General features: G+C 44.6%; 1 protein-coding gene across 5 annotated transcripts in view; it reads left to right on the top strand.

The window, feature by feature from the left end:
* Positions 1–13,255, top strand: part of osp (outspread) — a 186,836-nt gene extending 173,581 nt beyond the window's left edge. The window contains exons 6-17 of one of the 5 annotated variants that reach the window (XM_012369897.2): positions 121–708; positions 2,599–2,771; positions 3,045–3,185; positions 3,265–3,426; positions 3,945–4,114; positions 4,318–5,273; positions 5,344–5,500; positions 5,584–8,457; positions 8,573–8,867; positions 9,284–9,686; positions 11,155–11,331; positions 11,573–13,255. In XM_012369897.2, the coding sequence (XP_012225320.2) occupies positions 121–708; positions 2,599–2,771; positions 3,045–3,185; positions 3,265–3,426; positions 3,945–4,114; positions 4,318–5,273; positions 5,344–5,500; positions 5,584–8,457; positions 8,573–8,867; positions 9,284–9,686; positions 11,155–11,331; positions 11,573–11,721 (6,245 nt within the window). In that variant the 3' untranslated portion in view covers positions 11,722–13,255. Of the gene's footprint in view, positions 1–120; positions 709–2,598; positions 2,772–3,044; positions 3,186–3,264; positions 3,427–3,944; positions 4,115–4,317; positions 5,274–5,343; positions 5,501–5,583; positions 8,500–8,572; positions 8,868–9,283; positions 9,687–11,154; positions 11,332–11,572 lie in introns of those variants that run through there. The other 4 variants (XM_067350367.1, XM_067350366.1, XM_067350368.1 and 1 more) reach the window with 4 other exon arrangements.
* Positions 13,256–13,390: the final 135 nt, after the last annotated feature.

Here is a 13,390-nt window from a genome sequence, read left to right as displayed (position 1 = left end):
GTGAGTGCAGTTTAATGTATGTTATACTTTTTAAGGGAGGAAATGTAAATTGAATAATTATAATATCGAAGCTTAACAAACATAATGAATTTTACAAAACGTAACAAACTTAATTCGCAGGTAATACGCCAAATCCGCCGCGACCGCGCTTCAATAGCTGCCGATCAGAGCCGCGTAACAGCAGCGCATGGATTCCCGAAACGAGTAGCGGCACGGGAGATCTGTGCTCCTCGGTGTTCTCATCGACGCCGTCTTTGGCGACGACGACCATCGCCACGACCACCAGCAGCAGCGTACTGTCCAATGGCAACACGGACAGCGTCGCCGAGGTCAGGAACAGCTTGCCGTCTTTGCGTAGCGGGACGCCTCTCGAGAACGGCTCCACCGGAAGCTACCTGACCACCGCGACGTCGACGACGACGTCATTGAACGGCAGTATCTGCAGCACGGTTTACTCGACGACTCCGGCGACCATCTCGACTGCGACAACGACGAGCAGCGTCGTCTCGTTGACTGAGAAACCGCCGATGGTCCCCTGCGACAGTGCGAGATCGAGCTATCGGGATCAACCTGCTAGTAGCGCATCGCCGCCGACTCGGGACAAGCTTCGTGCCGAGGACAAGGCCAGACGCAGAATGAATCAACAGGGCGAGCGAACGGGCGGCATCATCGGCGACGCGCCCAGCGCGGCCATCAGCGAGAAATTAGGTCAGTACTTAATAATTCACGCGGTGAGATAACTCTGTTTTCTGTCACGTGAAAGATAAGAGTTTTGTGATTTGTTCACATTTTTTTAAATTGAATAATTAAATCGATTAAACTTTTGGTGACAAGTTACAGATGCTAATATTCATGACTAATTTTTATTCATTATATTACTTTAAAAATCGTTTAATACGATTATTTAATGAAGATGATATGGTGAGTTTGATCGTTTTATCTAGATGGATTTGTGCTGTATCGAGAAAGAGAGATTACGTTGAAATTGGGACATGAATAACTGAGAGCTGAAATCATTTTGCAAAGAATATAATTTCATTTCCGAGATGTTTTTCGAGGTGCTACATATGAAAGTTAGATACGTCAGACGTTATAATTGTCAAAAGGTTTGTCTCATCCTGTCACGCTTCACGTCGAAAGTTTTTCTCGTTCTTAATAGACGTATAAAACTAGTTTATACTTAGTAGATACTGGATGGAAACTGGGACATTGCCACTTTGCGTTTTACATTCTCAATGATGATGATTTGCAGTGCGCGAAAGAAACTGCTAACGTATTAAGTCGGAGCTGACCTATATGTTTATTTTTATTCAATATAATTGCATATTGCAAAGGAAAAAGCGTTGTATAATTACGGCGAACTAATTGTTGCACATAATAGAAAGCTATGTTAATAAAATCATATCTTTTAAAGAAATAGAGAATATAGCAACGCAACGCGTCCTTTGTATAATTACTTTGCTCGCAACAATCGGAATGATTTTTGGCGAAAAAACCCTCGGAAACTCTATTGTTCGTTTTTATACATTTTTCACACAATCGGGTTCTCACTTGCGCGTTTTTCTCTTGAGGAGTATCCGGCGTTATACGTTGCGTAATTGCGTGCGCGCAATCTCGAAAGGAATCTGCGGCCGTTCGGCTGCTGCGCTCCATAACGCCGTAGATTTCATTTAGATTAACACCGAACGAACGATGGTATACTTTAGAAACTGCGAAATCGCGAAAAAAAAACCCGCAGACATGCGAAATCCGTCGAACTATCTCCTTAACGATTCACAACAAACGTGGATTATTGAAATGTGTGTGTCTTATCGCAGCGTTGAAATCGCCGGAGATTTCAACCGCAGATTCGCTGATTAACCTGCGTTGGCTTAATCGCGCCTGATGAAGAATTCCTAGGTGGAATTTATTTGCGAGAGTTCCACGATTTATTAGGAAAACCGTGCTTCTCTCACGAAAGAGAAATTTATTTTAACGTAATTTTCCCGCTAATTTATTTTTATAGTGTTGTTTATCTTATTTAACTCCGGTACACAACTTAATTTTTTTTACATTGATATTCAGTTATATTTTATTGTAATTTTTTCACCAGTTCAATTTTTTGCAGCGATTGCGCCATTAATATAGCGATGACGTGTTTGCTTTTGATATATTGCTAAGGTAAACAAAAAGGAAAGCGCGCACGCATCACGCTGACGCTCGTTGCGGCATCGCACCGACTAGAAGCAGCCCGGTTATTAATTAGTCGGCAATCAATTAATGCAGAGTGCTCGTTTGCTCGTGCCTTCAGCGTCAGCGTGTTAGACAAGCGGCGCTTAAGCGGAAAAGAAATTAATTAGTTAACTCGTCGACGTACCGAGGCGAGTGTTTGATAACAACGAACGCAGAAAAGCGGCTTAACGGTTTCGCCTCGCGTGATGATCTTGGATTCTGAACTACAATTCAGACTGTCCGTTAGGTAAATTGGTTGACATAATGAAACAAAGAAATAAATAGATAAACAGGTAAATTTGCTAACGTTTTCGAAATAATTTTGATGAGAAAAAAATTATGTTACGGTGGAAAGAGAACAGAAATATAGAGAATTATGATGTGCAGACGATGACGCGTGCCGGAGGATACTTTTGGAGCACGAGCGGGAAAGAGAGGGCAAGCTGCGGGATATAGCAGCCTCGTTAACGCAACCACGAGCGAGAAGAGCTAAACCAAGAACTTCGGAGCCGACAAGGGACGTCGTGGACGCTGTCAATGCGGCTCATCAAGATAAGCTTGTACGTAATGGAAAAATATGAAAAATATCATTGATCATTAATTATTTTGAGAAATGATGATTACTTAAAAAAAAGTGTAAATACGCTTGCGAGTAAAATTTAACAAAGCTTCGAACATGTTGTTCAACTTCTCCAAATTTTATTTTCTTTGTTTTATTTAACTACACAATTAAAGTCTTTTAATAAAGACATGGCGTTTCTGTCAGAGATAATTATTAATGTTCATTATTAAAAAAAAAGAAAAACTAATTGCGAAATATATCTCACGTACAGATCAGAGGCGATCCCGACGGTTGCGGGTTGGATATTTCCGGCAGCAGATATTCGCCCACCTCCGAGCTGAGAGTCGATCTGCCGGCGGAGGACTTGCTGAACATCAAGAAGGGCTGGTTGATGAAGCAGGGATTGAATAAGGTGCGTCTCGCGGTTGGAAAGCGAGGAGAATCCGAGGAGTTTCACGCGCGTCACTTAACAAATTCGTTTCTCTGTCTAGGAATGGAACAAGCACTGGTTTGTTCTGAGAGGCTGCGGACTGATGTATTACAGGGATCCCTGCGCGGAAGACAAGGGCATCATGGACGGCGTTATAGACCTCAACACTGTCACCGCGGTCACGCCTCTTCAAGTCGCGAGAAACTACGGATTTCAAACTGTCGTGAGTATTACAATTGTAACACGATAATTATGTTTCCCGGGAAACAATTCTTTGTAAAGCAATATGATAATGCGTGTTTTTATTTCAAATTGGAAAATTTTAGTGCAACTTTTATTTTCAAAAAAATCGGAAAAGTTAATTTTAAGAAGAAATGGGAGAAAAAATAATTTACATCAATTTAAAAGCCACACTTGAAATTTAGAAGTTTCTTAAAAGTTCAGGAGTTACATTTTCTTTACTGCGATGCGAATTGGAATTTTATATTTTAAAGAAAGAAATGGTTTAGAATATTAAAATTATTTTATACTAGAAAATTTGGTAGGCTTAGCATTTAAAAAAAGTAAATTAAGAGCTTTTTATTTATAAATACAATAATATAAATATAGCTTTTCATTTATATTATCGATTGCCAACAGCAGTCGCGAAATGTTCAAGATAAAGTTTCAAGCGGTTGCATTTTAAAATTATACTTGTGTCATTTGTGCGGCGCATACTTACCGCTTTTACTTTCGATGTAGGCTTGGGACGATAGAGGCACCACGGTGCTGTCTGCGGTGACCGCTGGTATCAGATCCAGTTGGATGTCAGCTATCAGAAAAGCGGCCAATCTGCCTGATCCTGACAATGTAGATTCTCTCACGGTTTGCTCGGACACTCAACAAGAGGCGAATCCGCAATCGCCTACTACGTGAGTGCTATCGCACAATTTCTTACGTTACATCTTGCATCAATGAGATAAAGTGCTAAAATAAAATAATATTTTACAAAAGGTAATATGCAATTTAAATAATAGATGCAAAAATCTAAGAAGATCTTCAGGGAAATAATTAATTTTAGATTTATAAATATTTAAGCAAAATGGTTAAATAATACATTTGCTATATGTTGCAGATCCATCACGGATCGCGAAAGGGACTCCGTCGTTCCCTCCACGTCCATCACGCCCAGATCGGTCCTGTTCTCGTCCGATGAGGAGTACAGAACCGCGTCCGAGGGTGGACGAAGAGAGTCGGGCGATTGGTCAGAGATGCCGGTATCGCCGCCGCTCGTGAGAAACGGCGACTGGTCTATCGCGCTGAAGGGTTCCGGCTGGTCGGATTCGGCGAACCACGAGTGGTCGGACCTGCCACCGTCGCCGCCTTTAACGAGGACCGCGCTGTCTCGGGTGAAGGCGCGATCTAGATCGAGTTCCCGATCGAGAGTCTATAAGAGGAGCCGCAGCTCACCGCCGAGCTCGCGGAGGAGCACCCTGGACAGCGTAAGATCGGAGGATCTGATGATGGCTTGCTGCGAGCTCGGCGAGGACGAGGAGCAGAGCAACGGCCATCTGCAGAGCAACAGCTGCCTGTCGAGCGCCAATGACAGTCCTCTGATCGTCGAGCTTCTGGAGAATCAAGTGTCGCTTCTGCGCGATCAGCTGGATCAGAATCAATCCCATCCGAGCACGTTACTAGTCATTGTCGAGCGTCAGGAGAACGAGATCGAGAGCCTGAAGTCGCAGCTGAACGCGGCGCGCACGGATCTCGCGAGCGCGGAGAAGGAGTTGGCGAGGCTCAGACAACAAAAGGCCGAGGCGTCCATCAGGGAGAAACAGGTGGAGGAACTGTTGAACACGATACAGAGGACCGAGCAGCAGAGGAACAAGGATCTGGACGACTTGGAGAAGATGAAGAAGGTATACAATAGGGAGAAGGAGGTCTTGGAATGTAAGCTGCTGGAAACGGAGGCTATCCTGAGAGAGACGACGGAGAGATGCGAAATGCTCACGAATGAATTGACGTCAAGTCACCGAACCGTCGAGCATCTGCAGACGGAAGTGGCGGCTCTCAGCGACCGATTGTCGCAAGGTGAGTACTCTTCTTCGAAACGGAACTCAATTCGTGACGTGATGATTAAATGTATTATTTTTCGAACTAGGCATCGAGGAGAACGAAAAACTGTACAACAGAGTGAGAGAATTGGAGGAGAAAAATGGACTCGCCGCTTCGAGGGAACGTGGAAGAAGCTTTGACTCGCTCAGCGATCTGACCAACATCGAGTTGGACTTAGATTTGACCGCATTGGACAAGGAAAGGTGATTGCGCGTTGTGAAATATATAATAATAGCGTGTCGCAATCCGTGGTTACACACATGACGTAACGTTCTTCTTATTGCAGGGTTATGGAGGAGTACGACGAGCTGCGGAGTCGCTTCGAAAAAGCCGTCATGGAGATTCGAGCAATGAGAAAGGAGCTGCGAGAAGCTCACGCCACTCAGGACGTCTTGGAGTTAGAAATCTTTGCTCATAAGCAGAACACAGCTGGCGTCACCGAGAACAATCAAGCACAGATTCAGCTGATGGCGGCGAGGATTCAGGATCTGACTAACAAGCTTGCCGCAAGTGAAAAGCAAGTTAGGACGCTGAAGCAGAAGCTGACAAAAGTCGAAACTAGAGATAAAAGGAGATCACTTTCTCTCAAGGGAAGAGAGTCTTTTCAGATTTCGCAAGAAGTGGAGGACAAATTGCTGGATTTGGAGAACAAGATAAGCGCCATAGAGAAGGGCAAATGCATCAGCGCTCCTGCCTCGACGGGCAACAGCTCGAAGGAATCGAGTCCTAATGCGAAGAAGGAGAAGAGGAGGGAGAGCAAAAATCTGGACCGTAGCAGACTGCGAAGGAAATCGTTGGACAGCGCGACGAGTTCCGAACCAATGAAAGTGCTGATTAGACTGAGCACTCTGGAGACGAAAGTGGCGAATGTCGCCGAGACCATGATCAGCGACGCGGAGAAGGATTCCAGCGAGTGCAGCGAGATCAACGGATCTCCCGAGATATCGCTGGAAGCGCTGGCGAGGCTGAAGAAGCTCGAGCGAGTGGTGTCGAAGTCGAAGCGACGTTTAGAAAAATGTCTCGGCTCGACGCAAGCGGAGGACAAGGCCGAGAAGTGTTTGCGCGAGGTGAACGAGATACTGGACTCGTGTTTAGAGTGTAAGAAGAACCAGGCTGGCGCACAAGTCACCGAGTCAGTAGGGATAATAGTGTCTAGGGTAGAAACTATGCTTAAGGACAAACTGTGCGAGCTCATAAAGAGACGGCAGGCGCTGGCGCAGGAGGGTCGGCTGGACGAAAGGGAGAAGATGAGACTCGTCGCCGAGAGAATCGCCTACGAATCCGTGATTCTGCGGCAGATAAAGTGCGCGCTGACGCGCACGACGGACAGGAGCGTCGTTCTAAGCGAATTGGTCGAAACTAGTCAGCTTGCCTCAAGCTTAAAGCGTAAGATTCACGGAACCAAGCCCAAAACGTACCAAAACACGAATTACATTCAGTATCTCACTAAGGTGTTAGCGAATAAGTTAGTGCTGATAGGACGCGCCGCCGCGACGACGGACACGTCGTCGAAGGAAGTGATCGCCGCTCGCAGCGAGAGTCTCAACTTCCTGCTGCAGAAGCAGTGCGAGATTAACGAGATTATGCGAAAGTATAAGGAGACGAAATTGCGACAGCTCGCGGAGGCTCTGGCCACCGAGACGCTGAGTCTGTCTGAGCAGGAGGACCTCGTGAGTAAGCAGAGCAGCGGCGCCGGCGGCGGCGCCGGCGGCGGCGGCTCTAACAAGAAGCTGCTCGAGGACAGGCGTATTCGCGAGGCATGGGCCTTGGCGCAGGAGACCGTGAGCAAGGAACTCGTGCAGGCCGAGGTGTCCCACGTTATCATGCGCTACGGTCAGCTGTACGAGCAGAACGTCACGTCGATCACGGATATCTGCCTTAGCTTCGACAGCGCGGACAATATCAGGCTGGAATCGTGGGTGGACGCGGTGCAGGCGAGATTGCGCCAAGAAATGGAGGTCTCCATACACGAGCTGTCGGAGGCTTACGAGGAGTGTCTGCGCACGATAAAGAAGAACAAGTCGACGACGGCTGACGCGAAGCACGAGTCCCGTCAGCTGTTGACGGACTACGCCGACGTGATCGCGCACAAGGCTTTAATAGACTCCAGAATCGCCCTTCTTCAGGAAACCGCGCGACAGCCGTCCACCGCGTACCCGGGGGAGACTTTCGTATCTAGTCTTATTCGAAACGAAGAGATTCTTTCCTGTCTTGCGAACGACGAAGGATGCGACTTCCAAAGTAGCCCGATTCTCGACGCAGAATACAGTTACCTTTACCAACGGATGACCAAGGAATGCGAGGACAGGATATCCGGGAAGCGGGAGTCGAAGGAGCAGCTGAAGAACGTCAGTCAGTCGTTGTATCACCTCGAGGAGGATCTAGCCGAGCTCGGCAAGTGTATGAGGGTCAGAGCGGGCGTGAGCGTCGACAGTGGCGTTTGGTCCAAGTCGACCGGCGGCATCGCGGACTGGTCGGGCGTGTGCGACAAGTGCCTGCACTTACGGGAACAGATAAGAAAGCTTAGCGATCACATGAACGACGCGTCATGCCAAACGTGCGACCAACTTCAGAATACCATTCAGCGAATAACTGCCGAGCACAATCAGGAATTGGAGGCGCTCAAGCGCAACCAGGAGAGAGATCTGATGGACATCAAGGGCGAGTTGGACAATCAGCGTCATTCCCTGACGACGCAGTACGAGCAGGAGGCGGCCAGCCTGCGCGAGAGAGCCAGAAAATTGGAGCACCGCCTGAACGCGATGGACTCGGAGCATTCGGCTCACGTGAACGAGCTGAGGGCGGCCTATCAGCGATCGATAAGCACCGAGCTGGACACTGACGCCGAGACCCGGAAGCGTTACAAGGAGGAGATCAAGCAGCTGCGCGCGTTATGCGAGAAGGGTTTGCTGGCTATGGAGAACTCGCACAGGCGCATTATCGCCGAGATGGAGGAGAAACATCGGCAGGAGCTGGAAAACTTGAGAGTGGAGAAGGAGCAGGCGCTCTCCGAAGAGACGCAAGCGACTCTGGCTGCATTGGACGCCATGAGGAAGGCACACGAACACGAGGTGCAGAAGGAAATCGCCAAGTTCAAGCAGGAGTTCATCAAGCAGGTGCAGGCGCGCGAGGACATCGGCGTGCTGCACAAGGAGCACGAGTAATATACAGATTTTCATTGTTGATTTTTACTCTGGCTCAAGTAAATTTCTACATAAAATTTATATATTTGTATATAGAATTTGTATATAAAATAATTTATTTACACTTTGCAGGGAAGAAATGGAGGAGATAAAACAAGAGATTCTTTCCCTGTCCGCGAAATATTCATCCAAGTGCGTAGAATCGGCCGCGTTGGAGGAGAAAGTGGGCAATCTGTCGAAGCAGCTCGCTCAGGCGCAGCAACACATCATGCAACTGGACGCGAGAAACAAGCAGTTGAGAGCGCATCTAGTGCTAGAGACGAATGACAGCGGCATCAGCGCGGACAGTATGCAGCTTCTGAGGAGTAGAGACAACGAGCTCGCTGAACCAAGGGAAGAAATGCATCGGCTGCAACAGCAGTTTAAGGTACGGCCGTCTCGTAGCTAGAAGAGAGACATCTTAGAAAGTAGTAGATGTGGTTAACAACGTGTATACTAAATTGATTAACTCTGCCGCAATTACATATTTATGGTGTTGCGTCTAGCGAGCTTGTTGCACTTTAACGCAATCCCAAAATCGCGTCGATACTTGAGTCGCTCGAGTAAAAATGCTGCGCTTCTCTAATTAACGATTACATCCTTGTCGTGTTCACTCAGACTGACATATCTGTACATAATGCAGTATTCAGATCGTTCGGCGTACGAATGTGGCTGTCGCAAATACCATAACCGATGTAATTGTGTTCGCGATGAATCAGCGAACAGAACGAGCGATTTGACTATGTGTTTAACCATTTCCCCGCTCGCCCATTAACGCATTTATTTTCGATATTTCACTAACAGCATGGGGACGCCCCTCGTGAATCGTCTGGCGTACCGTCGAAAGCCACCCCGTCGCTAGACTACTCGCCCGCCTACTCGCCGCAACGTATCCGAAGTAGCCGAAGCGGCAACGAGTCGAGATTAACGAGCGAACGGAGCCCGAAAGAGGCGAGCGGCCAGTCCAGCGTGTTGCAAAGACAATCGCTGTCGATGGATCGGCCGCGTAGCGCGTTCTCGTACAGACTCGAGCGCGTAAAATCCGTTTCGTTGCCGTACTCGAGTAGTCTGGCTAGGCCGGCGAGTAGCGCCGGCTCGCACATTGACGGGAAAGAGCCGCTGTCGAGCTTTGAACAAAAGGAACGTAACAGCAGCCTGTTGTGGGACAGCTTGAGACCGAGGAGCGGCCTACCTCATCAGTATCAAGGTACAGAAGAAAGATGAATGCTGGGGGAGAGAGAGAGAGAAAAAAGGAGTTTGCGGTGGTGGAATGCGTTGTCGGTCGACAGTCGGGCAGAGTTCATGTTGCTTTTGTAAAATATTACTGCGTTCACTGACGGAATCATCATTTTATTGTCATTGTATCGCTGTTACTTTGTGATCGCGTTGCCTCAAACATCTTTATTGAAGAAAAAAATGTTTTGCATGCAGTAGAAACCGCGTTGTTTTCTAATGAAACGCCGGGAAATCGTGAGACGGCTCGGGAATCAGATGAGACTCGCCATTTGTTTGTTACTCTCTTGCGAAAAGCGTACGACTTATGAAACTAACATGTTTTACAAAGATTAACAATGCTTTTAAGAAATTAACACGGCTGAAATATCGCTGACTGACATCGAAAACTTGTATCTCCTTAGTGCGTAATCTATAGCTGTGCAATATTTATCGAGTAATGCGACGACTGTTAACTTCTATGCAGAGCTTCTTACCGCATGTATATATAGATAAGTTTAAGTTTTTTTCGCCTGTTGTAATAATATTGTTAATTATTCCCTTGAATTTTATGTAAAAAAACCGACAAAAATTGGCGATTAATCTTAATTCGTTACTTGTATGAGTTGTACTGATAACTAACAACAAAAGCGTGCCTATTATTATTTAATATCAATTCCATACGCGATCATTACGCAACGCTTGTCTAACACTGGTTATTTGCTAACACAAGTTGTGTACGATTTCACGATATGCAATACATGCGAAGTAACTCTGCCTTATCGTGGGTGTGTAACACTATAAGCTATAAATGTTCATTCCATGAGGACTATTAACTAGCTGTGTATCGTATGTAATATGCTAAGGATGCGCGGGTGACATGCAATCTGTATGTTTATGCGAGACTTTTCGCGTGAAACGATTTACATATCAGAATTTTTATGAGGAAGTTTAGCGATTCCGAACGATTGAAGTAACCATCACTTTTTGCAATTACAAATCTAGTCACTGGCGCATCCCCGACTAGCGATATATCGCAGTTTACATTAATTGTAGCTTAACAATTGTCTGAGTGAGGAAGCTTACTAAATCAACCCCAAATTACTAAAATCAAAAACTAACTAAAATCAAAATTTTTTCATCGTCTTACAATATCCGAAATATATGCATATACAAACTGAAAGACACGCTTACTTGAACTAAATTTGAGGAAAATGTAACAAATCAAATTTGAAGGAGATGTAACGAACTTCTTCCGTAATTCCATAATAATCAAAAGCATGTGATGTAAAAGTATTATACGACAGATAATCTCTAGCGATTTATAACTGTAGTTTTAATGTTTCTCGCTATATTTTCGTAAAGCAACGCGACGCTATGCGGAAAAAAAAAAGAAACGTGCGACGTTATGTGACAATATGCAGAGAGCGTAACAGTATTTCGGCAATTATTTGAAATGTAAGGTGGCACAACAACAGAGATGCGAGTCAGCAACGGCACTGGCGCCCAGCGGTGGCAGGAGAGCAAGCAGAATGAAAAGCAGCAGCAGCAGCAGCAACTCTCGGAGGCATACACCGTCCGTGCCGACACTCGTCACACATCCCGCCTCACCCCGGAACCCGCAGCTCTCTCCGTTGCAGGTCCGTTTGCTTTCTTTTTCTTTTTTGCCGCTTTCCGAATATTACCTAAGCGCATTATCATTCCGTTCACACCGCTCGCTTTCACGTTCATCACGTCTTCGCGTCTTTTTCGTGTTTTGCGTGTTATAGTTTTTGTGTCATGTGCAAAGTTCTACATTTGTATTTTTTTCTGTACATGTTCTTTTGCATCTTGAGAGATCCTTACAATTGAAAACATTTATCATACGTTTGTTTGTTACAGAGCTGATGAGGTCTCCAGCAGTGAGGTGGTCCAGCAGAAGTTGTCGCAGCCTGCCCCCAACACCCACGCCGAGTTACCATCATCCACTTCATCCTCCGCTACCCGCCGTGGGCATGGTTGCTGAGAGGAAGAAGCGCTTTGAACTCTGAAATTCTTGGTCTTTCTTCGTTTTATTCAATTAACAAAATGTATCACGTAGTAACGTGTGCATATGGAGAAAACGATTGAAATAATTGAACATATTTAAAGAAGATAACGTTTCAACAGTCTGGACAATAAAATAATAGACTTTGCGGAATTAATAGAAGAGAAAATTTTATTCCGATGCGAGCTTCTTTATTTTGAAACTGTAAGACTGAAAACATTTCGATATTGTCACTCGTGGAGCAGTAAAATACTTTTTAAAATGCTCCACGATGAAATCGCCTTTGAACAAAATCGTATCCGCGTATTCGTAAATAAGTGAATCACAGTTTCAGCACTGCCATATGAGAATCGTGTGAGGCTTGGACAATTTTTGGAGGACCAAAGTTAAAAAGCTGTCGCGTTCGTTGTGAATATTGAGCATGTTTATCAGGTAAACATGATTCAATAGCCGAAGCCAGGTTGCTAAAGAAGAGAGCGGGCAATGCCTCTTTCTCTTCCACGGTACGGAAAACGCGTAACGTCGAGAGTCTATCGCGAACCTATCAACTGCGATAGGTTGTTTTCGACAGAATTTTTCCTGGAAAATTTTGCTAAACGTATTTATTCGCGCCGCGCTATTTACGAACGGCCGTTCTTTGATATGCATTTAGACTTTGATAAGAGGATTTTTTAATGTAGAGTCGCGAGTAAGCTTTTTGCTACGATTGACTTTTCGCAAATATCTATTTTGAAATACATATTTCCGGGCATTATTTATTGCGAAACTAAGCGCGAAACTTTTCACGATACACTCTTTGGTGCTAAAAGCAAGCCTGAGTCCAGCAAATGTGTACTACGCGTCACGTGTGTACGATCGTCGTGATTATATTCTAACTTGGGATTCAGTTTCGACGTAAAAGTATGTAAAACCGAGGACAAATTTACCAGATGTTTGTTTCAATCTTTACGAAATTGATTGAGTACATTTAACAACGAAAGTTGTTTTGGTTTTATGCTAATTAAATCGTACTGTGTACCTATTATGAAAGATTATATTAAGTATACTAGCATTCAAATACGAATGCTCAAATGTTGAGTCAAAATCATAAAAATTTTTATAATTTCGTAGGATATGTATTTGTCGAGTGCTCGTCGAATCGAAGAATCGATTTTATATTTGTTAAATTAGACTCTGTGCTTGAATACGTCTGTTCTCAGAGAAGATGCTATTGAGTTTGTTATCTTTAAGACACACAAATATTTTATGAATTATACGATTCTGTGGTTAATAGACAGAAGATAGTTTTGAGATGAGGTTAAGCGCGTGTAAAAAGAAAACGAGAAATTTTAGTTTGTTATTCGAGAACGAAGAAATCGTTTTACGCTTGTTTCTCGCTCTTGTTATGTATAGATTTTGCACATAATACGGCGTTATCGCATTGCACTATGTGTTATCGCATCTTCCTATTATGTAAATGTTTTCAGATTGCGATCATTTGATGTTAATACTGTATAGTTTATGACGTTTTATTACGGAGTAAAAAAAGTATAAATAAACGTTTAATCTTTTCCCCTTCCCAATTGTATGAATTGTTTTATATATATTATTATATTCTATATTATATATATATATATATATATATATATATATATATATATATATATATATATATTCTTTTCAGTGATTTGCTT

This window comes from Linepithema humile, chromosome 2, assembly GCF_040581485.1.
Source record: "Linepithema humile isolate Giens D197 chromosome 2, Lhum_UNIL_v1.0, whole genome shotgun sequence".
In the NCBI taxonomy this organism is placed as follows: Eukaryota; Metazoa; Arthropoda; class Insecta; order Hymenoptera; family Formicidae; genus Linepithema; species Linepithema humile.
This window is presented reverse-complemented; position numbering and strand designations above follow the sequence as displayed.